Below are 25,723 nucleotides of genomic sequence, written 5' to 3' on the forward strand. Positions count from 1 at the left end.
TTTTCCTCATTTTCTATAATTAACCATGAATTCCAGTGATATTCAGTAACAGTGCCTTAGTTATTGAAACTCATAAGGTTTTTACTGCCTTATCACCTGTATTATTGATTGGAGATAATTACTACAAAGCAGCTGGCTGTTGGTTTTAGGGAGCATCAATTGTTCTCCTGTCCCAGCTGTTGGCTAATAAGGACAGTCAACACATCTGTTTCAACAGCTGGTAATTAACAAAAGCCTAATTGCTGCAACTCTTTTAACAACAAATCTGTGAAAGAGTAGAGATGTGGAGGAATATTATTTACTTTGCGCTCTACACTTTCTGTGACCAGTTTCTTTTTTCTTTTTCTTCTTCTACTTTGAACACCACTGCCTTTGTCTGATGCATTGAATGGCAGGAGAACACAATATGGTAATCCACAGCTTAAGTTTTTCAGATCTTTGTTGGTGTTTCGTATTGCAACATTTCTTTGCTAAGTTACAAGATAAAATGGATCAAAAGCATTTTGTGGAGTTCCATACAACAGCAAAAATCCATAGCAGTGTGCCCTAGGCAATAGGGCTGCCAACTCATACAGCGTCCAAAAGAGAATTCTGGGTGACCTCTTCGCTATGTAGGTTTTACATCCTTATACCCCCTCCCAAAATGAATGTTTGTCATTCAGATGACCATCCATTTTAAAACAAGTTTAATGTTGCAATCCAGACTATCCAAATGAAGCCAGGGTGGGTAGATTTTTTCATCACTGTTTAAAATATACATATGCTGGTCAGTTTAAAAGTGGCAGTCATTTATTAGCTTGGAATAGACAGATTGTGATCATTTGATATTATAGAATTGTCGAGAATGGTATGTTTTACTTGTTTTAACAGCCTGGGTTTCTAGCATCTGTCAATGAACATAAAATCAGAGAAAGATAATGTGCACATAAATACCTACCTTGCATATTTTTTCCTGCATGCATTATATGCCCATTTGAAAAACCCATATATCTAAATAGATATGTGCCTGTATACATGTAGAGGGAAATCTTAACTTGATTTATTTTAAATGAAAAACTCCAAAGGACTACAGTGGAGCAAAATCTCCTGCATACAATTTAATTTTCTTAAAGATGAAGCTAGATTTTACATTCATTCAGGTACTTGTTTTATACATGCAGAGGAAACGCTTAAATATTAGTTGACCTTGAGCCTTAAGTATTATGAAAGTGTGACCCAGATTGCATATTTGACTTTGACAACCAAATAGTCTACATGAAGCTGTATTTAGTCTTTCAAGTTTTATTTTTAAGCATTCTGCTAGTGCCCTGAAACAGTCAATCTTTGCTGAAAGGTTAGTCAAAGATCACTTGATTAAACTTGCTTCACTAACATTTGGCAGATAGTTCCGAACACTCCGTTCTTCTTTAATTGTCTGTTGGTTATGTTGAAAGGTATGAAAGAAATTCTACCCAAGACCCTGCCATTGACTGCATGTAGATTGCATAATATAAAAAAAATTCTGGCAAGACAAGTTTAGTTCAGCAGGTGTTCAAGTGATGAAGTGTACAGTAGGTGTAGTGAGAAAGTATAAGAGGTTCTTTGAACAAACAAAAACAAAAGTGTTGGCTAAAATTCTAACTGTAGAAGCATAGTGACATATAGGGAAATGTTTACTGTGTGGGCTTAACAGGACATGATTTTTGTACACTATAGTCTGTGGTGATTGACATGGGCTCAATAGCATTGCATGAGTAGAATGCAAAAATTATGCTTTCTGCACTTATAATATATGTAAAGGTATTGGAGCATTTAACAATTTATAAAAGGTTTTGGATCTTATTTTCCAAATTTTAGTTTGTCTTTGCAAAAGTAAATACAAATGTTATGTTAGCATTTGGAGTTCTTTTCCACTTATAAATAATATCAAATATACAGAAATTTCTACTCTTATAGCTAAAATGTAGCTGAGTTTGATGTAGGATATATGCTTGGTTTCAGGGATACAAACAGGACATTCACAAATTAACAAAAAATGTTAACAAAAATGATGCTTGGTCAGTTGGCATAAATGATTAGCATTGGAGACAAATTGCTTAATAGCTCCATTTTACTGACTGCAGGGTTTGTTTTTGTTTCTGTTTAAATATGTTGTGATTTTTTTCCTCTCTTTCTCATTTATGAGGTATGAAGAATTTAAAATCATGCATTTTCTTATCAAAGAGAAATTGGGTTTTTCTGAAAGACATGGACTGATGGGTCTAAAAGTTGACAAATCTGATTTGGATGCAGCACAGATATAACATAGGTAACAGGTATAATAAGTTCCCCATATTCTCCTACAAGCATTCTTCAACACTGAACTGGACCACTTATTGCTCATTTTATTGTGTACAGCTGTTCAGTCCCCATTTAATATTTTGAGAGATCATTACCAGGATGCATTTGAAATGAGTAACACTAAATTAACTTAATGTTTGTGATAGGTGCTAGCTTCATACAACAGGTCAGTGCTGTTCAACCAACAGCCCACAAGCCATGTGCCTGAGTGAGGATTTAAGTTGCAGCTCCCAGGCTCCCTCCTCACTGCCACTCCACACACTGCTCCTGCTGTAACAGCAAGCAGTCTCCAGGCTCCACCTCTTCCAGCTTCGTCTCCTGCCCTCACTTTGTGGGGGCGGGAGGGGGGGGGCAGTTAGAGTGGTGTGGTACAGGGAGCTGAGGGCAAGCCTAGGGGCGTGCACTGCAACAGCGGAGTGGGGGCACTTGTGCAGTATAGCAGAGGGGGTGTCCATGCCACCTGTGGCTTGCGGGACCTGTGGCTTATTTTGGTGTGGGGGTCTGCCCCTTGACCACTTAGAAATTGGATAGCCCTGTCACGGGTGACTAATGTCCTCTATTGGAATAACAGGTATGTCACAGATACAGACATTTGAAACTTACCTATACTGCTCAACCAGTCAGCTTCAAACACAGCCCGGATGACTACACCTAGATTGAAGAAGTTAATTTAGTCCCCACACTAATCCACTTGACCTTTCCTAATGGGAGAGCCAACAAGGACAGGATTTAGTATAATAATTTTTGTGCACTAGAGGTGTATGTATGTCTTCAGTATACTAAAGGGTAAGGTAACATACCCATTAGTAATGCATATCATAGATTTATTCTTGTTTGGTTGTTTTTTAGACTTGTGTGTGACAACCCAGCATGTCTTTAAAACAATATTTCTCTTTTATGTACCTAATTATCCCAGCCCCTCTGTCCATAAAGGATCTACAAAGCAGTGTGCGATCTGATAAAAAATGTATTTTCAGTTAATGCAGCAGATCTACTTTGCTTTAAATGCATCATGTGCAAAACACTCTGGCATGGTTTCCTATCAGAATTAAATTTGCTCCTTATTTTTTCACAAGAATCTATTCTTTCAAGCGTAAAGAGTGGACACTTTTTTTTCTCATGGATTTTCAGTGACAGACTATTTGATATCACCAAGGAATAGAGGAAAAGTATATACCCTTTTCAATTGCCTATAGTTATACAAGTCTTTGCCCTAGGATGGGAATGATTCATTCTTGCTCTTTATCAGAGTTGATTTTTTTTGGTGTATGTATTCTAAAAGCCAAGATTATAAAATCCAAAAATTACCTTGATGAAAGACTATTTTCTGATATATGGAAATGAAGTCCATTGTTTCCTCACCTTTCCACAGTTTCTATTTTGATTGGTAACACAAGTAAGTACTTGCTGGGTCTCTGTGTTCAGGCTACTTGTTTTGAAGAAGTGCCTCCAGCAAATTTTATAATAAAATTTTGCTAACTGGAAGAGTTAGCATCTCAGCTTATGACACTACTTGCCTACAAAGTCCAATCTGATATTTATTTTAATGTACATCTTGGTGCCATTGCCTCTGTGGCCCTTTTGTTGAAACCCAGATCAGCCCTTCTTGATAGCTAGTTTACATAGGTAATAGTCCATCTGTGCTGCAGAGGAAGGGCTTAAGCATCTGTGTCCCTGCAGCAGCCCTGGCCAGGCCAGGCTACAGCTCTGCCTGGCTGGGACTGCTGTTGGAGGGAGACCCAAGAGCTCTTCCTCTGCAGCCTACCCTTCCCCCCCCCAACCAAGCAGTGATGTGCTGCAACCCAGTCAGGGTGGCTGCTGGAAGAGAGAACCCAGATTCCTTCCCTTGCAAGGCACCCACCACCACCTCCTCCAGCCAGGCTGAGGTGCACCATGATGCCAGGGCAGCTGCAGGGACAGAAACCCCAATTCCCTTGACCCACCCTCACCAGGCTCTGTGGACTGGGATCAGAGGCTGTGATCATCTATGAACATCTGTTGTGTTATGGCTGTAAAGTATTTTCAGCACACTTAAAACACATTAAGTGTAACTTCTCTACCTAGCCTAAAGTATACCACACTACCCTGACTTCAGCCGTTTTAGATTAAAACAGTTCTTTGGTTTTCCAGAAATCCCATATTCAGTTAAATAGTTACCAGTGGCAGGTGCCATGTGTTAGGCCCTCTCTGCATATGCAAGTAAAGGCCCAGTGGGATCTAATGTGCAGTCCACACACTTATGACTCCTGCCATGCCACACATGCATGGCAGGATTTGTAATTGTGGGATTGTGCATTAGATCCTATTGCGCTTTATTGCCAGTTCAGGGAGAGCCTGATCCTGGGCTCCCCCTGCACTAGCAAAAAGAAAGCTCTTATAGCTGGAATCCTTCTCAGTTGAGGGGCTCCCAGCCTCAGGGGTGCCCCATGCACCCCCAGGGCTGGGAGATCACATCAGTCATGATGTCCCAGGCTTCAGGGTATGTGAAACCCAAGGGATTCATGCATCCCACAGCCTGGGAGATCACAGCTGCCATGATCCTGCAGGCTTGGGGGTTTCACATTGGGCTTGGTGCACCCCCGCAGCTGGGAGCCCCATCAGTTGAAACCCAGGGCTCAGCTAGGTTTCTCAGGGAATTGGTCTCCCAGCCACAAGGGAGATCCTGCTAAAACCCTCACATTAAAAGTCAATAACAACCAGCTATGGAGTTAGTACACATTTTCAAGGTCTAACTTTACAACTGGTTGGAGCTTTTTATGGTGTGATACCTGCTTTGCAAGTGTAGTTGGTTTTAAGGTAATTGTGCAATTAACCAATTAATTAGGTGATGCCTTTAACATACAGAAGGGAACTTAGTCCTACTTATTTGCCAGGTTCTAGATGCAAACTAATGAAGACCATATTTTCTCTCTCACCCTTATACACCTGAGGTAATGTCAGCTAAACAGCAGTTGTGGTTGCTAACTCTTCCAGTTAGTTGCCATTCCCAATATTATTGCTCACTCCTTCCACTGATGCAGAACCAGTTATATCAAGCTTTGTTCCTATCAGGAATTCACACAAAATGAAGGGGTGATCCTTAGCTTCTCCTTTTGGGTTGCTTTCTGATTGAGATCTATGTCACTAAAACAAAGCAGTCAAAACCAAGGCTCAGGAAACATTGCATGGAAAATTTACTTAAAACTGATTTCAGTATTTTCATGAAAAATTATATTGATTTTTTTTCCCATAAAAATGAACAGATTTTTCTATTTAAAAATATAAAAGGAAAAATTGTTTCCACAAACTTTCATTTAATTTTTAAACTCTATTTTGAAATACAATTTCAAATACAAATTGTAATGTTAAAACTTCAGAAATTAATTAATTATTAAATTTATATTTTTATAATATCAGTACCTAATGTCACACACAATATAAGGCAGGGCAGGTTAGCACCTTCAAGACTGACTGGTCCAGAGAGACTTAAGCTTTCATAGATGACAGCTGACATAACATCTGAAGAAGTAGGCTGTTGCCTATGTAAGCTTATGCCTCTAAACCATTTAATTTTTAAGGGGGCCTATACACATGCAGGGAACCTGCTCCAACACGCTGTAATTACAGCATGTCGGAGCAGACTTGATTAATCAAGTCTTGATTAATCAAGTCTGCTGGAGAATGGTAATTACTGTGCTCCAGCAGACTAACATCATGTGTATCAGTGTCTTGGAGCCGCTCTAATTAAAGCCTCCCCTCCCCACCCTCCCTGGAATGTGTATAAATGCCCTAAGGTGCTGCTATCCTGCCGTGCCTTGTTGCTGACTCCAGTCTATTAGAACTAATGACCTCATATATTATGCTGTTATTATAGTTGTAGCTTTTCTTTTAAAATAATTAAGAGTGGTTGCTACTAACTATATATTGACACATTTTATCTTATTTTCTAGATTAGCCTATCTCCTGTTTGTGTTGTAATGGAACTGTTAGATACATTGTCAGTTTGATCTAAAAAATAAGATTAGCAGTCAGTATATTAATTAGTATACCAGGTGTTTTCAATATCTTTGTGCTAGTCTAGAATTTTTTTCCCCAGGATATTGAAAACCTCTGATTCTCTAATTAGACCAGTAAATGGTTATCTTGTTTTCTAGATCAAGAAGTCACTTTTTTGTATTGTAATTAAACTGTAGATACTATGAATGGTTTCATCTAGAAAATAAGGTAATATATTTCAATGTGTGCTATGTAATGTCTGCTCTTAAGTATTTTAAAAATAAATTAATGTAAAACAAATTAACAGAATATTTAAAGTATTATGTCTTAATGATGTCTTAATATGACTTGAACGTATGTGTTGTCATAGTCTGCCCTATTACTGACTTAGAAAATGTTATAAAAATATTTAAAAAGGAAAAGAAAACACATGAAATAAATTTCAAAACCACCTTAAGCTAAATTTTTAATTTTTCAGAAGTTAATTTTTCAAATTGGAAATATTCATAGATTGTAGAGTTGGAAGGGACCACAATGGATCATTGTGTCCGACCCCCTGCCCCTAGCAGGAAAGAGGACCGAGGTCAAATGACCCCAGCCAGGTGACTATCTAGCCTCCTCTTGAAGACCTCCAAGCTAGGTGATAGCATCACCTCTCTTGGAAGCCCAGATCCTGGCCACCTTTACTGTGAAAAATTTCTTCCTAACATCTAACCTAAATCCACTGTCAACTAGTTTACACCCGTTATTCCCACTCACTCCCTGGGGCGCCTTTGTAAACAGTGCTTCCCCTATTCCCCGTTGACCTCCCCTAATAAATTTATAGGCAGCCACAAGATCTCCCCTCAGCCGTCTTTTGTGAAGGCTGAAGAGATTCAGCTCTCTCAACCTCCCCCCATAGGGTCTATCACGAAGGCCACTAATTATGCGAGTGGCCCTCCTTTGGACTCTCTCAAGATTCCCCGCATCCCTCTTGAAGTGCGGCACCCAAAACTGGATACAGTAATCCAACTGCGGCCTGACCAGTGCCGCATAGAGGGGGAGCATCACCTCCTTTGTTCTATTAGTCATGCACTTGCTAATGCATGAAAAGGTGCGATTGGCTTTGTTGATGGCCTTGTTACACTGCCGGCTCATGTTCATCTTGGAGTCAATTATGACTCCAAGATCCCTCTCTGCCTCCGAGCTGCTGAGAAGGACACTCCCCAACCTATAGGTGTGCTGGGGGTTCCTCCTTCCCAGGTGGAGTACCTTACATTTATTTTTATTAAATTGCATCCTATTTCTCTCTGCTTATTGATCCAACCTGTCCGGGTCAGCCTGAATCTGCTCCCTGCCCTCCAGTGTACTAACTCTGCCCCATAACTTGGTATCATCAGCGAACTTAGAGAGGGTGCTCTCCACGCCCTCGTCCAAATCGTCGATGAAGATATTGAATAATATAAGTCCGAGGACCGAACCCTGCGGGACCCCACTGCCCACCTCCCTCTAGGCCGAGAAGGAACCATCCACCACCGCTCTCTGGGTGCGGTCCCTAAGCCAGTTAGCCACCCACCTGACCATGTAGGTGTCCACTCCACAGTCTGCTACCTTCCCAATGAGGATAGGGTGCGAAACTGTGTCGAAGGCCTTCCTAAAGTCCAGGAAGATGACATCAGCCTTGGCTCCCGCGTCCAGGCAGTGTGTGACTTGGTTATAGAAGGCTACAAGGTTTGTCAGGCAGGATCTACCTGTGACAAACCTGGGTTTCCCCTCAGCATCGTTTCCCCTGCTGGGCCTGCACAAATGTGTTCCTTGATTATTTTCTCTAGCTTTTTCCCACGAATAGAGGTAAGACTGACTGGTCTAAAGTTACCCAGCTCATCCCTTCTCCCTTTCTTGAAAATGGACACCACATTGGCCCTTCTCCAGTCCTTGGGGACCTGGCTGGAGCACCATGAGTGCTCAAAAATGTGTGCCAGCAGCTCAGCTATTTCACTGGCCAATTCTTTCAGCAGCCGTGGATGGAGGCCATCTGGGCCTGCTGACTTGTACCCATCCAGCTCCTCCAGGAGCTCCTTAACTATTTCAGAACTAACCATAGGCACACCGGTGCCCTGTGGACATCCGTCAGTGATCGAGATGGGGGAATTGGCTTGGTCGGTACATAGAAATACTGAAGTGAAGAACTCATTGAAGAGTTCTGCTTTTTTCCCCACGTCAACCACCAACCGTCCTGATTTGTCCTGCAGGGGCCCTATGTTGCTCTGAGCTTTCCTTTTGCCCGCTATATACCTGAAGAAGGACTTTTTATTGTCCTTGATTGTTGAAGCCAGCCTGAGCTCAAGCCCTGCCTTGGCCTGTCTAACTGATTCCCTGCAATAGCGTGCCAGGGAGATATATTCCTCCTTGGTGGCTGCTCCCTGTTTCCATTGCCTTTACATCTCTTTCTTTGCCCCCAGACTCTCCTGGAGTTCCCTGTTCAGCCAAGGGGGCTTTTTTGCCCTGTTACCTCCCTTCCTATATAATGGGATAGACTCCTTTTGAGCCCCAAGGATCACTCCCTTGAGCTACCTCCAACCCTCCTGGACCCCCATTTGCTCTATGTTCTTGAGTTGCATCCCCTCACTAACTAGCCTTCTTAAGCTTGCTAAAGTTGGCCCTTCTCAAGTCCAGCACCTTAGCCCCACTAGTTACTTTACCCACCCTTCACTGGATAGTGAACTCGACCAAGTGATGGTCACTATCTCCCAGACTACCATGAACTCACATATTTCACAGCTTATTTTATGGGAAATGCCTAAAAATGTTTCATTCTACTTGAGAATGAGGAAAAATGTCAATATTTTCTGTGAAGTAAAAATTCCAAGTTTGCTCCGGATTTATTCCAAACAATCATTTGAGAACTGGTTACACTACTTTCTGAGCAGTTGTCAGAAAATATTTCAGAATATGCAATACAAGGTCACAGTTGTCCTCTCCCATTGGGATCTCTGTTGTAAATTCTGCTGGTAGGCCCCAAATCAGCAAGGTACTTAAGTATAAGTGTAAGGTTAAATATGTGAGTAATCCCATTAAACTCAGTGAGACGATGAAGGGTTTAAAGTTATGCATGCATCTAAGTACTTCACAGCACTGAAGCCTTATTCCCCATGAGAAGCTTTTACTGATGTTAAAAGGTGTTTTAGCATGTGGGATGTCTGTGTAATATGCCATAGAGGCCTATGGTGCAGATAAAGGAAAATAATTTTATTCCAAGTTCTCATTTTAACACACTGATCATTTTTAAAACAGTCAGAAATCATCCTCTGAAATATAAAAGCAGAATTCCTTGCTGATTCTGTGACTCCCATTTAAGTTATTTGGATTAATTTACCTGAATCCCTTGGATGCCACTATGAAAATTTAGAAGAAAAATCAGCCCTTAAACCACTGCCTGGCTGTAATTCACATTGATTTTCCAGTGAGTTTACCCAAGGATAAATTTGCCTTGTTAGGGAAAAGGCTACATCATTTTTAGGGGCTGTGTTATATGTTGCTAGCTGTTTTTTAAAAATTTGGAACAGCTTGACTTGCCACAAAGTAACCTGTTCATGTGCCAATGGCCTATGTTTCTGGGAAAGGTAGTTAGCCATGTTAGTCTAAAGTTAAGAAAAAGGCAGGGTTAAAAACTAATTAATTCAGAAAATATACAACATGAGCTTTTGTGAGCCCAAGCTCACTGCATCAGATGCTGGAATTTCTGGAACATAGCATCAACCTTCCATCAAGTTTAAAAGAAAAATATTCAAATTATTTAAGTCAGGAAGTTGGTGGACATACAAGACATGTCCAGATGTGTGTAGCCATTTGGTTCCCCAGGGACAAGTAGCGGCAGCGCACCTTGCACTGCTGGTACTTGTGACCGGGGAACACCCATGCCATGTGTGCTTTGGCACATGACAAGTTACCCTGTAGGTGGTAGGGGAGACTGGGGCCAGCATTGTGCTGGCCCCAGCAGCCTTACCTGGCGTCCTGGGGGCCTCCCAGGTCTACAGCTGTGGTGATCCTGTAGGACAGAGTTTGGCTGGCAGCCGCAGCGCTGGCTCCGCTTTTCACCTGTGTATGCTGCCCAAGCATGTGCTGCTCCAATTTTTTTTCGCCTTTTTTTTTTTTTTTTTCACCCCTGGTTATCCATCTGAGCTCCATCTAACTTAATGAGATCTCCATCCGAGGGTACTGAAGGCACTGGCTGATGTCATTGCACAGCCACTGGCGGGAATATTTGAAAACTCATGTGCCACTGGCCAGGTCCTGGAGGACTGGAAAAGGGCCAATGTGGTCCCCATTTTCAAGAAGGGGAGGAAGGAGGACCCAGGTAACTATAGGCCAGTCAGTCTCACCTCCATCCTTGGCAAAGTCTTTGTAAAAATTATCAAGGCTCACATTTGCAAGAGCCTGGCAGGAAAAATTATGCTGAGGGGAAAGCAGCATGGGTTTGTAGCAGGTAGATCATGCCTGACTAATCTAGTCTCTTTTTATGAGCAGGTTACAAAATACCTGGACTCAGGAGTAGGGGTGAATGTCGTATACTTAGACTTCAGGAAGGCCTTCAATACGGTATCCCACACTATACTGGTGAACAAGTTAAGAGGCTGTGACTTGGATGACTACAGAGTCCAGTGGGTGGCGAATTGGCTAGAGGGTCGCACCCAGAGAGTCTTAGTAGATGGGTCGGTATCAACCTGGAAGGGTGTGGGCAGTGGAGTCCCGCAGGGCTCGGTCCTAGGACCTATACTCTTCAATGTCTTCATCAGCGACTTGGATGAGGGAGTGAAGTATACTCTGTCCAAGTTTGTGGATGACACAAAACTGTGGGGAGAAGTAGACACGCCGGAGGGCAGGGAACAACTACAAGCAGACCTGGACAGGTTGGACAAGTGGGCAGAAAACAACAGAATGCAGTTCAACAAGGAGAAATGCAAAGTGCTGCACCTAGGAAGGAAAAATGTCCAGCATACCTACTGCCTAGGAAACAACCTGCTTGGTGGCATGGAAGCATAAAGGGATCTTGGAGTCCTAGTGGACTCCAAGATGAACATGAGTCATCAGTGTGACGAAGCCATCAGAAAAGCCAATGGCTTGCTTCCTGCAAGAGGGGGTGGGGATCCCCACCCCCTCGCTTGCTGCTCTCTGGGAGACCTGGGCTCTGCTCCATCCAGGCAGAATATCCCTGGTATTGTACATGGATGGAGGGGATTTTCCGCCTCTCCCATGCTTGCTGCATCCCTGGAGTCTCTCACTCTGCCGGGTAGGAGCAGTGAGTTGGTCCTTCCCTGCACAAGTGCAGAGAACCAGGGATCCCCCCCACAGCACAGCCCCAGTCTGCCAGGAATCAGCAAGCATGGGAAATTCCCACACTCCCTGCTTGCTGCTGACCAGGAGATCCAGGTTGCCTGTGGTTGGGCAGACAATCCCCAGCTCCCTGCATATGTTGAGGGAAGGATTGGCTTGCTGCTGCCACCAGGCAGAGCAATCAACTTCAGGGCTGCAGCAAGCACAGGGGTGGCAGGTAGGGGAGGAAATCCCTTCCACCCATGCGTGGAGCCAGGGACACCCTGCCTGGGTGAAGCAGAGCCTGGGTCTCCCAGAGAGCAGCAACCTTGGGGAGAAAAACTCCTTCCACTTCCCCTAACACGTGCTGGGAGCCGGGCAACTTGCTGTCCTCTGGGAGTGCAGAGCTGCTGTGTTGGTTTCAGTGAAAGTGTCCCAGAGAGTCTCTGGTCTCACTGCCATTGACACAGTCAGGGGCAATATGTAGGGGGTGCATGGGGGTGCATGTGCACCCCCTGAAAGTGCCGGTGCACCCCCTGACAGCGAGCGCTCCCCACTTAGGTGACCGGCAGGGGGGCCAGGCAGGAGCAGTGCCGCTGGGACTTCTGGGCTTCCGGATTGGCATGATTGGTTGCGGGGGACCCATCCCCAGTCGGTGAGATCATGGGGGACTCCCCCCCAGTTGTTGACTGGCCACTGGGGAGGCACGTGCCCCCCCCCCAACTCAGGAGGCACCAGTCGCCCATGGAAACAGTGGTGGACCTGTTCTCGGCCCTATGGAAGCAGCAAGTGCATCCTGCCTCTAGTTCTGCCCCTGCTCACCAAGCCTCTAGTGGTAAGCCTCAGCTGTGCAGATGAAGGACAGTCAGAGCAGGTTTTTCATTCTTCTGTGTGACTGCTTCATTAAGCCGAACAACACTAAGCCGATTAACATTTATTCAGCTTACAGTGTAAGGTCTAAAAAGGCGCTCTCTGAATCCATCCTGTGTCCCTGTGTAGGCCACATCCTTTGGCAGTACACCTGGCTGGCTTTGTCAGGGACACTTGTGGAATTTTCTGGGTGCAGCTTTCTAAACAGTAGCATAACTGGAATGGGCAAGCAGAGCATCAGCTCTGGGCACTAACTCAGAGGAAGCACCAGAATGGCATTCCTCTGCCACCCTGAGAGTCTGCCACAGGAGGTACAGCTCTGCACCATCTGGGCATAAAAAGCCAGGTAGGCACAGCCTTGCGTTCAGTAGTATATTGGAGAGAAGGAGTGAATGAGTCACCACAGCAGCATTCAGGGAGCCTGCACCATGGTGCTGCTGCAGCTGGTTTGTGACGAGTCTGTCCCCAAGCTGCAATAGCCTAAGCCCATGCTGCTACAGTAAGAGCTGCATCAGTAGTAGTTGCTACCAGAGTACGGAGAGTAGGGGCAGGTAAGACTCCACTCTCCATTCCCCCACTTCCTCTGCTCTCTGGTGTTTGGGATAATCCCCCACCTCCCTCAGCCCAGGGTGCTGAAGGAGTTCAGTACACACCTCTGTTGCCCAACCATCAGTACTATTTCTGTACTATACTAGCTCATGGAATGTTTCCCCCCTTCTTAATTCTTAAAAACAGCATTTAAACAACATGGAAAGTCATATTTTACGTTCTCAAGCCCAAACTTGTAATATGCTCTATATTCTTACCTTCCATTGACTTTGATTGCAGTTGAGAGCAATCAGGATTGGCCTCATAGTAATTAGTAAAGGATAAATGCTTGTTTACTCTTTGTATTCCTTTGTTTGAACTCTTGTATTTTTCTAACCTGTGGGATTAGAAAGACATGCAGCAGTACGTTCTTAAATATCTTGAAACAAACGTAACAGCAGAAAAGTCACCATCTAAGTTTCCTTATTAAAGTTGTAACTACTTTAATCCCAGTATGTGAGGATTAAGTTAAATTCAGATTTTTAAGTGCAACTGTTCTATTACAATGTAAACTGCCTTTTCCATTGTTTTTTAGAGCTGGTTGGAAGAGAAATGTATTGTTTTGTGAAAAACTTTGAAATGTCAACATTTGTATTAATTCTTCAAACAGAAATGAGACTCTTAGAATCTCTCCCTCACACACCTGAGAGCCACCTCCGCTGATTAATCAAAACTGGTATTATTGTAAAAAGGTTTGTTTCCCACAAACCAGCATTTGCAAAGGAAAACAAAATCTTGTAAAAAAAAAAATCCCCAATAGCTGTAGTTATTGTTAGTCATGAGTTCTCTGGGGATTTGTTCATAACTCAATAGAAAATGTTATAAAATTATTTACTATATATTAAAAGTCTTTCAGTTTTTTTAAACTACTGCAGGCTTCTTATCTAGCACTTCTGACACTGATGGTGACATACCACACAGATAAAATCCCAGTCTGGTATTTTTTTCTTACTTTCTCCCTGTTGCCCAATGTCTATCCAAATGAAATGCATGCACAGCTAGGAGATTAGCAACATGCTTATTATTTTTCTGTTTTTGTTGTGGTTGAGAATATTGAATCTAACAAGCCTGATTCTCCTCTCATTTTCTGTAGAGTAAGACAGGTAAAGCCCCAGGGAAATCAGTGGAGTTATTCCAGTACAAACTGGCATAAGTAAGAGTCTCAAGCCTCAATGTCTTCTGACCTTTATCCTGAAAAATGCGAGTTGAATGCTAGGGGTATTTTTGTGATACTTCTTTAAAGAGACTAGCCGTTAATCTCTCTGAGAGTAGGTGTGTCTGCTGCAAACATTTCCTTCCAGTCTACCATTTCAATCGCACTTCACAGTACACTGCAAATTGGCAAGGATGTTAATTATTGGCCTGTAGAACAAACCACCTACTTTGATTCAAGCATGTTTTTCCAATTTTTAAGAATGTTGTTTCACCTATAGTACAATATAATTATAGAAAATAGCCTGGTTTGGCTAACATTCTTATGTTCTGTGAATTCTGTTTGCAAAGCTATACGCAGCACCAGGCTCAGGACCTAAATGGCTTGCTTGCAGAATATTTTAACCTCTTATTGCCAGGAGTTACAGATTTCCAGTTCCAAGTACATTGCCTTTTAGCTATAAAGTATTGTAATTGAGAGATTAACACCATTTACTTTAGGGAGAGGTAGTTAGCCACATTATTCTGAAGTTAAGCAATTTAGTCTATAAGGCTAAGTACAAACAGTCAAACAGTGGGAGACTGAATTGAGTCAGTCTTTGCAGGTTAGTCTAAACTGCAGAAATTAAACTGAGAAACACCTGAACACACATTTACTTTTGATTCAGGAAACGCAGCCACATGCCTACAGTGGCTCAGGCCAGAAGCAGGGGGAGGGGCGCTAGAGCATGGCTCTTTGGCACATAGCCAGCATTGGCAGTGTGTTCACTTCCTCTTCCTGCTACCCCCAAGGTTTCAGGGATTTGCAGTCCAGAATCAGAGCAGCAGGACTCTCCAGGGCTGCTCATCACTTCCTCTTCCTGTTTCCAGGTGCCTCTGGGATTTGTAGTCCACAGTCACAGCCAGTAGTAAGTTTCAGTAAGTTTAGCAGGAGGGCAGCTCTGTACCCAGGGGAAAGCAGGTTTAACCCACCTCCCTGGCCCCAGACCCCAGCTGGGGTTTGCCTGGTGTGTGTTGGGGGCAGTCCCTTCCTCCTGCCCCCCAACCCTTTTTTGCTGGAAGAGACAGCATAGCCAAGCCCAGGGCTGGAAAGCAAGCTGGGGACTCTGATTTAACTTGAACCAAGAAGGGGTCAGGGACAGAAGTTTCATAAACCAGTTTGACCCAAATCAGTTAAGTCTGACTACATTTAACCAGGTTTATCTTAAACCAGTTTCCGCCATTTTGAAACTGATTTAGGTGCACTGAACTTCTATTTTGTTACACGTTTAAACCAGTTTCTGATCACTTAAACCGGTTTATGTGTAACTGCTGTCCCTAGCCTAAGGAGTCATGTTGCGTTGCCTTTTTCTATTTACTTTAAAGCTAAGGGGGCCCTTCTAAATATTAAAATAATAATATGTTTTATTCTTCTCATGTATCAAGTCTTGAATTCATTGAGAAGCTTTTTTGTAGTATGAAAAATGTGGTAGGTGCCACCAGTGGCAGAATTCACATATAATACATTAGATAGCTGCACAAGTATTTTTGGTTTTGTGTCCTATATGTTGTGCATTTGATTGACCTGCAAGAGCTGATCACTGTACAATGCAAGAAAAAAAATTGAAATGATATGGATATGAAGTGCAAGCTCAATCTGATTTCTGGTTAAATCAGCTAATCATCCTGTGATTTATTAAATAAATTGTATGAACACTGGATACTCCTGAGAGTTCTCCATCACTATTAGAACTGGATTTTTAAAATTCTTGGTGATTAAGCTGTGGAACCACATTAAACCTATGCGAGTATTTATTTCTCCCAATCTTCTCTGAGGCCATAGCACTGCATGGTCAATGCCCATGTTTACCACTCTAAATTGGTACTTTGGTTCAAGGTTAATCACCTTGAATGTCATGTGAATGTGTTTGTTGACAAACAGCAAGATAAAATGAAGAAGAAATGAATGGTGAGAACTGTTTTTTAGAGAATTTGAGGGATCATATTTAGAACACTATCCAGTGAAAGTTTATGCTATTTTCACACTATTAGACTAGTAGAATAAATAAATAAAGTCTTACTGAAAGACCAAATGAACAATGTTACAAAATAATAGAATTTATATATAATACAACATGCAATACAGCTGAAATTGACACTCAACGTTTGCTGTATTGTGTTGAAAAGACTACAGTAGGCTTCTCTAAAATAATTACCAATTATCTGTTTTCAGGTGCAGTTGGCAACTCTGCAGCAAGAGAGAGAGGCTGCTGTTCACCAGTGTCAAAAACTAGTAGAAGAAATCCAGACTCTGCGAGTTTATTACAGGTAAAATAATTCATACTGTTGTAAGTCAATGACTTATAGGGGAAATTTTCTGTGTGGCATCCTAACTGTAAGGGAGGAAATGATCCTATTAGATAGGTATGTGTTAGGAACATATGTTAGTATCTTGATGAATCAAAGCCTTAAATCCAAAGATGTAGTTGACAAACTCTTCTTCTAGATTTCCTCCTTTTCTGCTCACCAAGTTCACACTGGTATTTCTAGGTCCCATCCCCTAAGATTAAGGTCTTTTGTCAATGAATCAAAGAATGTTATTTGAACAAAGTATCTTTTTCTAGGAAAAGTTCTGTGGCTAATAATACTATTTCATTTTTATAGTTCTGATGATTATTGTCATTTTTGTCTCTTGGCAGTAATAATCTTGAAACATTCTTGATAAAAATTTGTGGTACAGCAACACATTCACTTCAAAATGTAAGGACAAAAAGAACCAACTGACTATGAGTATATTTTGTAGTTGTTTGTTTGCACTTAGCTTTATTTAACAAACGCAAAGTCTGCTGAATTCTAGATCAATGTTTTCTTCTCTAGATTGCTACATAATGCATGTTTTACTTTCTTATATTTTATATAATGGAGGTGACAGCCATTCTCTCCTTAGTTTCTGAGGGCTATGACAAACACCTCCATGGATCACTGGATTTGTTTAGTCTCTAAAGGAACCTCTGTGTGGTCTGGTGAAAGAGTTAGGTTGTTTTATGGAGAGCAGTTGTGTTACTATTTTCTCTTCATCCTGATTTCCTCATTAATTTGGCTATGGCAATGGCAACAGGTTAGATGCAAAAATTTTGGCTACATTACAAGCAGAAAAGTAGAAATCTAAAAGTTCAGCATATAGTTATGACAAGGTATGTGAGCTGTTGAAATAATCAAGTCCAGCACAAATACTTTTTTTCACTTAAAGCAAACAGTGCACTAATTAGTTGCAAATAAAAATATTGTGCAACAACTGAATGTGCATTGTTTGTGTTTTCAGTGCTTCCAGACAATGATACAGTTAAGATGGTGACAACATGTGCAGATTTCTGTTAGTCCCTAATGCTGCCCATGCTCCTTATATTTATTAAAAATTTTAGGGGAAACATTTTAGAAATGACTTGAGTTCTTATATCTTGGAGGCATTTTTAAAAACCTCCCCCTTTATTATAAGTTAATGGAAACTCCAAGCAATCTCTCACTATTGCTTTTTACAAATTTGCCCAGCACTTAATAAAAAAATTCTAGATATGCATTAGTAAGTCAGAATTATTATATTAAAAATGATTTACAAATTTGTACAAATAGCTAGATTTTTTTGTCATGGTGTTTCAAAAATTCAAGAAAACCTTTACATAAACTTTTATTGCACGTATAGCTCACTGACAACACTTTGCTTTCCAACATAAAAAGTTTCATGGCAGCAATTATTAGGCCATGGTCTCTTGATACAAATACTTAATTCTCTGTAACATGAATCATGCTTACTTGCAAATATCAGTATTATAGTTAACTTCTGGCCTTTAATTTCAACTGGCAATGATTTAGTGGAAATTTCTTTATACACCTTTGCAAGGACTGTTCATTATATATTCAAAATGTATATTTGAATAAAAATATCATCATCTTGTCTGAGAGTTTTTGGTGTCATTAGTAACTAGGTTATAGATCCTTTTATAAGGTTAGAGTAAAAGGCTTTGTAATTTTCTTTATACCTTTATGTCCCAAAGCATTGTTTTTTCTAGTACATTTAGAGCTGGGTTCCCGATGCATACATATGTGTCATCCAGAAAAGCTTGTAAAACAGCTTTTAAGAGTACAATAACACTTTTGCAAAAGTCAAAATAATAATAAAGAATAAAAAGAGCTTAAATTTATTCCAGGATGTTAAATCGAAAATTTCTGCATTTTCACCTCTGTTTCTCTTTGGGAAATAAAAGAACTCACACTGTGGTGACTAGCCAGATGTATTAAACTAGGCCTGAAAAACTACTCTAAGGAAGAGCTTTTAAAACTTACAGCAGTCAGAGTCATGTTCAGTACATGATCTTTTTTTTTTTCTTTTTGGGTCACAAACCAGTAACACTACATTCCAAGGCTCAGCCGGCATAATAATGACATCCTCTTCTCTAATAAAAAGTATGCCTAAGTCTCTGCTGATTTTCAATGCTTCCTTATATTTCCTATTGTTGAGAGAAGATGCAAACTGAAATAATTAAACACTAACTAAATCCTACTGTGTGCTGCCAACAAAACAAGATTTAATATGCCTAATAACTGATACTAGTACTTTAATGTTCTATAATTTTTTGCTGGAGGGTGCGTCTAGTTTTCCCAACGTACAGTCTGGTGTAGTTGATAGTAATCCCACATATGAAGTTTTCTGTTATCACATGGAACGCAGGTTCATCGGGAGGTGAGTTGGGAGTATGACATTAACTTTTTTGCCTCTCATTTTTATGTAGTAAAATAAGGAAGAGCTATACAGGAGGGGGAAAAAAAAAGGAAAATTACAACCTTGGCACAATGTAAAATTTACTTGAAAGCTTAGCAAAAATGTTAAGATTTTGAGCCATTTACAAACCTCTCTCCCTCTTACTCTGTTTCACTCCCATGGCTGAATGTAAAAAATGCACACCAAGAAAAGCATTTTGAAAACATTCTCTAAAAATCTTCCCCTCTTGTCGCTCTCATACCCCCCTTGTTCTTTAAAAGCTTCCAGTTTATGTTGGCCTGTGTCAGCCCTGACATCAAACTTTCTAAGGAAGTGACCAAACCGTGGAGACGAGCACAGTTACACATACAAAAAAGAAATATGCATATGCATTAACTTGAAATGTTTGGGGATTTGAAGCAATTCTTTGAATTTGAAAACCACTAATGCTTTGAAGATACTAAAACAATGAGTATATTTTGCAGATCTTCTCAAGCTAATACTAGAACATCAGTAAAATCTTGATAACAGACTCTTGTATACTGCATGTGTAACATATTAAGAGTTTTTAAAATATCTATTAATGCTACTTTTTTCCTCTGACCCACTATAATCAGACTAGTTACCATGAGTCCAACAGGTTCTTTGAGGAAAATGTACAGCTAATATAGTTAAAAAACCTTTACAAGTAAACTATAGTCATAGTATCGAAAGGTTGGGAGGGATCACAAGGATCTTCTAGAACTGCTTGTCTATACATAACATTAACTAATTTTACTTTCATTACCTTGCATCCTGCCAGGGCTAGACCTCTTTTTTTGTGTTTCACTGAAGAAGTAAGGTCTCCTTTCTCAGATGTTAGAAATTGGTTATGTCATTTTGCAAAAAATTGTGAGGTATCATATGAATTGATCTGACACTAAAAAATATAGCTAATTTTGGATAGCATCTTTTTTAAGGCAGAAAGCAAGAAGTGAGGAAAGAATCCCAAATTTGGGAATTAAGAAAGGAAAGAAAATGGTAGAAGGCTGGTTTTATTTGAACGCCAGCTATTTGGAATGTTAGAACTCTGCCATGCGGGCGATGTATTGGGGAACAGAGCGCAAGTGAAAGTGGCCAAGGTATTTAAGAGATACAGAACTGGCATTTCCAAGTCTTCAAAAACCACTGGCTAGTCCTAAAAAAACACAATAAGATCAGCTTGAAATGATGAAATTAAAAGAAAAATACATTTAAGTTTATTTTTGGCCACGCAAAAAGAAACCTAATACTCAACCTTAGCATTTCTTTCTTTATCTGCTTTTGTGTTATCTGTAATGCAATTGAATGGTAGTATCTCATCAATTTAAATATTTCAGAGAATATTCTAGATATCACTGTACAGAGCTGTCTTTATTTTGGTTGACATTTGGAAAAACTAGAAAAGGGAAATGACAAACATGTGGAGCCCATCTGTGTACCAGAGCCATCCATCTCTAGCACAGATCAAAGAATCACCCTTTAACAATTTCTAACATGACAGCATACCCCCTCATCTCAGCTCTGCCAATTCTCCCAACACTTCAAAGATGTTGATATCCTGAAAGACTTTCTCCCAAGAACGAAAAATGAAAATGATGGGAATAATGGGAGGGAAAAGGGAGAAGTAAAGCATAGATGGGGGACAGCACTGTGGCAGAAAGGAGAGAATGGGGGATTCTGACACAAGGAGAACTGCAGGCTGCGGAAAGCAGAAGATAGATACAAAGGGCTCCTGACAAGAGCAGGGGATATGGCAAACAATGGCACAGGGACAGTGTGTGAGGAACACATGTTCCTATTTTCAAGTTTTCCTCTGCAACTGTAAAGGAAACTTGGTTGTTTCAAATAATGAGTTGACTCAAGAGCAGGAAATTTGGGGAAAAGTAACATGGCCCAATGTTAACACATATGCTACCACATAGTGTGCAGTGATTCCGTGTAGGTATGTTTATCTAGTTGGGAGTGGGTATATGTTCATATACTTACATAAAGGTGATTTTTTCCACCTATGACCCTAGTCACAAAAGGGCAGGGGAAGTACTGAGTACCCCACTTTTGCACACAAGGAGAATCTGGGAAAGAAGAAACTTGCTTGTACAACCCCCTTGACCTTGCTTCCCCTCCAGCACATCAAAGGGCCACGAGGAAGGAGGACAAAGGCAGTTGGCTTCATGTGAAATATGAAAGAGAGGAGTTAATTCACCTCTCATGGGAGGCTTTATAACCTAACTGGCACTGAACATGTGCACAGTACTGCCTCTCTGAGAGCAATATTGCCATGTGGTAGCTGCTGTTTGAAGACATTAGTCTTTTTTCTCTGTCAGAAGCCTCTATTGTAGGTTGTGCTCCCCTATAGATGAGATACAAAACAGTACCCAGCAGAAAAGGAGTTTCATGGAGGAAAAGAACATAGCCTTCCAAAAGCAAATTAAAAATATTTTTTGAAGGACAAAGGCTGCTCATGCATTTCAGCATAAGTGTCAGTTTTCTGAAAGTCAGGGTCAGCAAAACCTTAATTTCAGTCTCCTTTAAAAGAGAAGAGATATGAAAAAAATCAGGATCTAATTCAGTTGTAGAAGCCAAGGAAAGTTGGCTCAGAATGAAGTTAGGCAAGTTCCCTGCCTCTGTGTTTGTTCTTTTTATATTGTGGCTCAAAAGCCAAATTTCAGTTTCTGGTGCGTAACTTGAAAATGTACGTCTGAAGCCACAATTTGCATAACAGTTAGGAGCTATAGTGTTCCCAACTTAGCTATTGTAATTCTTTCACAACTGTATTCTTTAGCCTGAGGATTAATGCAAATCATAGAAACTTGGGTGACCCAAGAAGGATGTATTAGAATAATCAGTTCTGAAGTATGTAGGAGTGTTACATTACTATCATCTTGTCAGATGGCTCTACTGTTTGAATTTGATCGTATATATTTCTTTCCACTGCATAATTTTCAATTGCAAAATCTGTCAGTTTTGTACAATCAAGTCCCTTTATTTTCATTCAAAGACACATTCATCAAATAAACTGAAATAGTATTTCATATGGTGCGGCAGAGTTGCTTTTAGAATTTTCTGTTCAACTTCCTCAAGAATATTAATAAATCTGAAAATGCCAGATTTCAAGTCTGTAAGTAGATAGCTGCATAGTTGGTTGGGAATTTGGGCCTTTTCAGAGCTGACTGTGAAGGAAAATAGAAGGGAAGCTTGTGGTCAGGTCTTCCTCTGCTCCAGATTAAAGTCCTTCAGAAAATGAAGTAGCATATGATCATGTAATTAAAGCTAGCATGTAATATATGTATTCACCTGATGACCAAATCAAATTAGAGAAGCAACCTAAATTCAGGGATTTCTGAAAAGTTGAGTGATTGACACTAGCCTTAATGCATTTTAAGGTATTTTTCTTTGATATAACAAAAGATGTATATGGTGAGGAGGGCATTGTTAGGTTGTATAGGGAGTTTCATCTGTTGGCATAACTGCTGTTCTGATCTAGCCTGTTGCAGTACAGGGCTTGCCTCAATGACAAGCAAATTGCAGATGAATTGAAGGGATCCACCTAGAATAGTAAATCTGGATTGTCACAGAAGTTCTCTAATAGTTTGAGAGTTGTGCCATAAATGTTCTGAAGTGACACTGTGACACTACATTGCTTAACACTAGCAATGATGGTAGTGAGGTAGGACACAGCATTTCTGAGGTGAGGCATATAGATTAAATGTTATTGCACATGACCAAGGAGTATGTGTAATAAAAAGCACCAAACTAGTGCAAACTAGTGTAGAGTATTCTGACATTGAATAGTAGATGGTGAGCCAAGGACATTGGAGCACGTGAGTTATGTTCCCCAGGCTGACCAGGCAATTTACTGGGATTATTACAAGTTCTCTTTAGAAACTCTTTTATTTGAGTGTTCATGAAAGATCAAAGTCAGATCTACGGTCACGCCAATGTAAACCGGATGTGGCTCATGTTTCAGAGACTGCCCATTTAGAATTACATTTAGTTTGTGGGTAATGGAAGCATTGTGCAAATGCAACGTTCTTGTCACTTTTTTTGTTTGAACTCAGTTGAATACACCTCCTGCTGCAGTATTTAGCTAGCTTGATCATATCAGCAATTAACATGGCATCTGGGTCAGAGAATGACCTGACTTGGCTCCTGAAGCAGATGTTGTCTGGGTAGATTACTTCTGTGAGTAAATGGAAGTTTGTTGATGTGCAGGTTCAATAATATGAGTACTAGCACAGAGCCTTATTAGAGATTTGTCATCTTCATGTGTTTATTTCCCTTGTGCACCCCAAATCACCTATCATGGAAAAGCAGTTCTGTAGGATCTACCACCTACCTTAGTAAAACTGAGCCTCCCTTTACATGTTACAGGTATTGCACAATTAACTGGTTAATTGCACAGTTACCAGGAGAACAGCTATATGTGCAGAGATAAATAAGTAAAAAGATCACACAATAAAAAGCTCCAACCAGCTATAAAGATAGGCCTTGAAAATGTGTACTAACTTTATAGCTGGTTGCCATCAAGCTTTAATCTACACATGTAGAAGGGTCTCCCCTGTGGGGCTGACAGGGCCCCAGCCACAGGGGTGCACCATGCCCAGCATAAAACCCTCAAGCTCTAAGGATCACAGCAGTCACAGTCCCCAGGGTCCAGGGGTTTCCCACACTCCCAAGTCGTAGGGATCGCAGTAGCCATGATCCCCAGGCTCTGGGGGTTTCCCGCACTCCTGAGTCCTAGGGATTGCAGCTGCCATGATTCCTAGGGCTCTGCGTGCAGGGAAACCCCCAGAGCTGGAGGATCACAATGATCCTTCAGCTCCAGGGTGAGGAGATCATTTTGTGGCTATCCTCTGGACCCAGGGGTTTCCATGCAACCCTGGGGCAGGGAGGATTGCTGCAGTAGCAATCCTTCAGCCCCAAGGGTACATAAGGTGCATTGTGGCTGTGAGGCTCCCAACCGGGACATGTGAGGCTCCCAACCATGGGAGCTTGCTGGTGTATGGGGAGCCTGGAATTGCCCCTCCCTATCCAACCAGCAATAAGGTGCAATGGAATCTAATGTGCACACTTCCTGTCATGCACATGTAGCAAAGCAAAGTAGATATAAAGAAGCAAAAGCTTTTGCGAACTGAAACTCACTTCATCAGATGCTGTGAAAGGGCATGTGCAAAGCAGTGTGCAAGAAGGAGACACAGATGTAAACAGTGGTGGTGAGTAGGCAGTACACGGGGGTGCACGTGCACCCCCTGAGAGTGCTGGTGCACCCCCTGACTGGCTGTGCTCCTCGCTTAGGTGATGGGCAGGAGCACTGGTGCCCCCCCTGCGAGCACTGGCTGAGAAGTGGGAGAACCAGATGCAGTGCCGTGGCCACTTCTGGACTCCTCCCACCCCAGTCCACAGGATTGGCTGAGGAGGGCCTCCCCCCTGGTCGATGAGATTGGCTGTGGGTGACTCCCCCCCCTGTTGCTGACTGGTTGCTGGGGGAGACACATGCTCTACCTGACTAAGGTGGTACCAGTCACCCATGAATGTAAACATAGTAGGCACAAGGGAGAGGGAGAGAGGGGAGGAGGAACAGTCCTGGGAGAGGCAAACTTACAAGCAATTACCCCAAAAAAAACAAAGGAATCACAGAAGCTAATCCAAGTAACGAGATTTGATTTCCCATTCAAATAAGTTCTTAAAGTTTTGCTTCCTAAGAAGCCACTCTCAGGTCATCAATGGAGTGTCCAGGGAGTTTAAAATATTCTGCCACTGGCCTGCATGTCTTTCTATAGCTGATGTCAGAGAAGTATTAATTCATCCTTTCACGAAGGGATTGTCCCATCTGCCCAGTGCGGCCAGCAGAAAAGCACTGTGAGCAGGTGGTGGCATATCTGACATTAGTAAAGTTGAAAGTGAATGAACTTCATATCAATATTTTTCCATCCAGAAATGATGTGGTCTGTATCAATGTTGGGGCACAGAACATCTGGTTCTGTTGCAAGGCCTGGCATCTCAGTGAAACTGAGAACTAGGAAGTCTGTTGCCTGAGATGTACCTTCTGAGGTTGACGGGGCTGCCTGTAAGCCAGGACAGGTTTGTCCCCCATGACTACTTTAAGATGGATATCCTTTTCCAGGAAGGGCATTAATGGTATGTCTAAAGTGATCATGCCAGATGCTGTAGGTGACAATCAGAAGGAATCTGTTTTCCTTCTCCTGGGGTTGGTATTGTAGCAAATCAGAGTGAGGTCTGAGTCTGGCTTTGTTGATTTGAGTAGCTACAATTTTGGGATTGTATTGTAATTATAGGGATCCTTAAGGTGTGTGTTCCAGTCAGTGGGATCAAAGCAGATACAGTTGTGCACAACCCCCAGCCTGGAGGCCAGATCCAGCCTGTGAAGGTATGTCATCCATCCTGTATGGTTCCCTACAGGTCCATAAATTTCATGGTGGAGTTAACTGCCATCACTCTCCCACTCGGTGGTATAGTGATGGGTGAGGGGCAGGGAGGGGGCCATGGGCCCCGTGTGCCAAATTGGGGGGTAGAGGGGTACTGGCCAGGCTGAGAGACCATGGCACCTCCCGTGTTTGGTGTGTGGCCCACCCTCCCAAACACCAGGTGCCCTGATGGAAAATACGTGGCAACACCATGCAACAACTGCACACCAGAATAAGTGCACACCAAAAATCCATCAAAGACAAGAACAGAACACCATCTGTCTCCAGTGTCTCAGGCCTGATCCTCAAAGGGAATTTACAAACCACTATACACACAGACATTTAT

At 41.7% G+C, this 25,723-nt stretch overlaps 1 protein-coding gene across 4 annotated transcripts in view; it reads left to right on the forward strand.

Moving 5' to 3' along the window:
• MIPOL1 (mirror-image polydactyly 1) overlaps positions 1 to 25,723 on the forward strand; it is a 359,424-nt gene that overhangs the window by 248,691 nt on the left and 85,010 nt on the right. For all 4 annotated transcript variants that reach the window (XM_019488729.2, XM_059723064.1, XM_019488733.2 and 1 more), the window contains one exon: positions 16,409 to 16,503. In XM_019488729.2, coding sequence (XP_019344274.1) covers positions 16,409 to 16,503 — 95 coding nt within the window. The remainder of the gene's footprint in view (positions 1 to 16,408; positions 16,504 to 25,723) is intronic.

Source organism: Alligator mississippiensis, chromosome 2 (genome assembly GCF_030867095.1).
Source record: "Alligator mississippiensis isolate rAllMis1 chromosome 2, rAllMis1, whole genome shotgun sequence".
In the NCBI taxonomy this organism is placed as follows: Eukaryota; Metazoa; Chordata; order Crocodylia; family Alligatoridae; genus Alligator; species Alligator mississippiensis.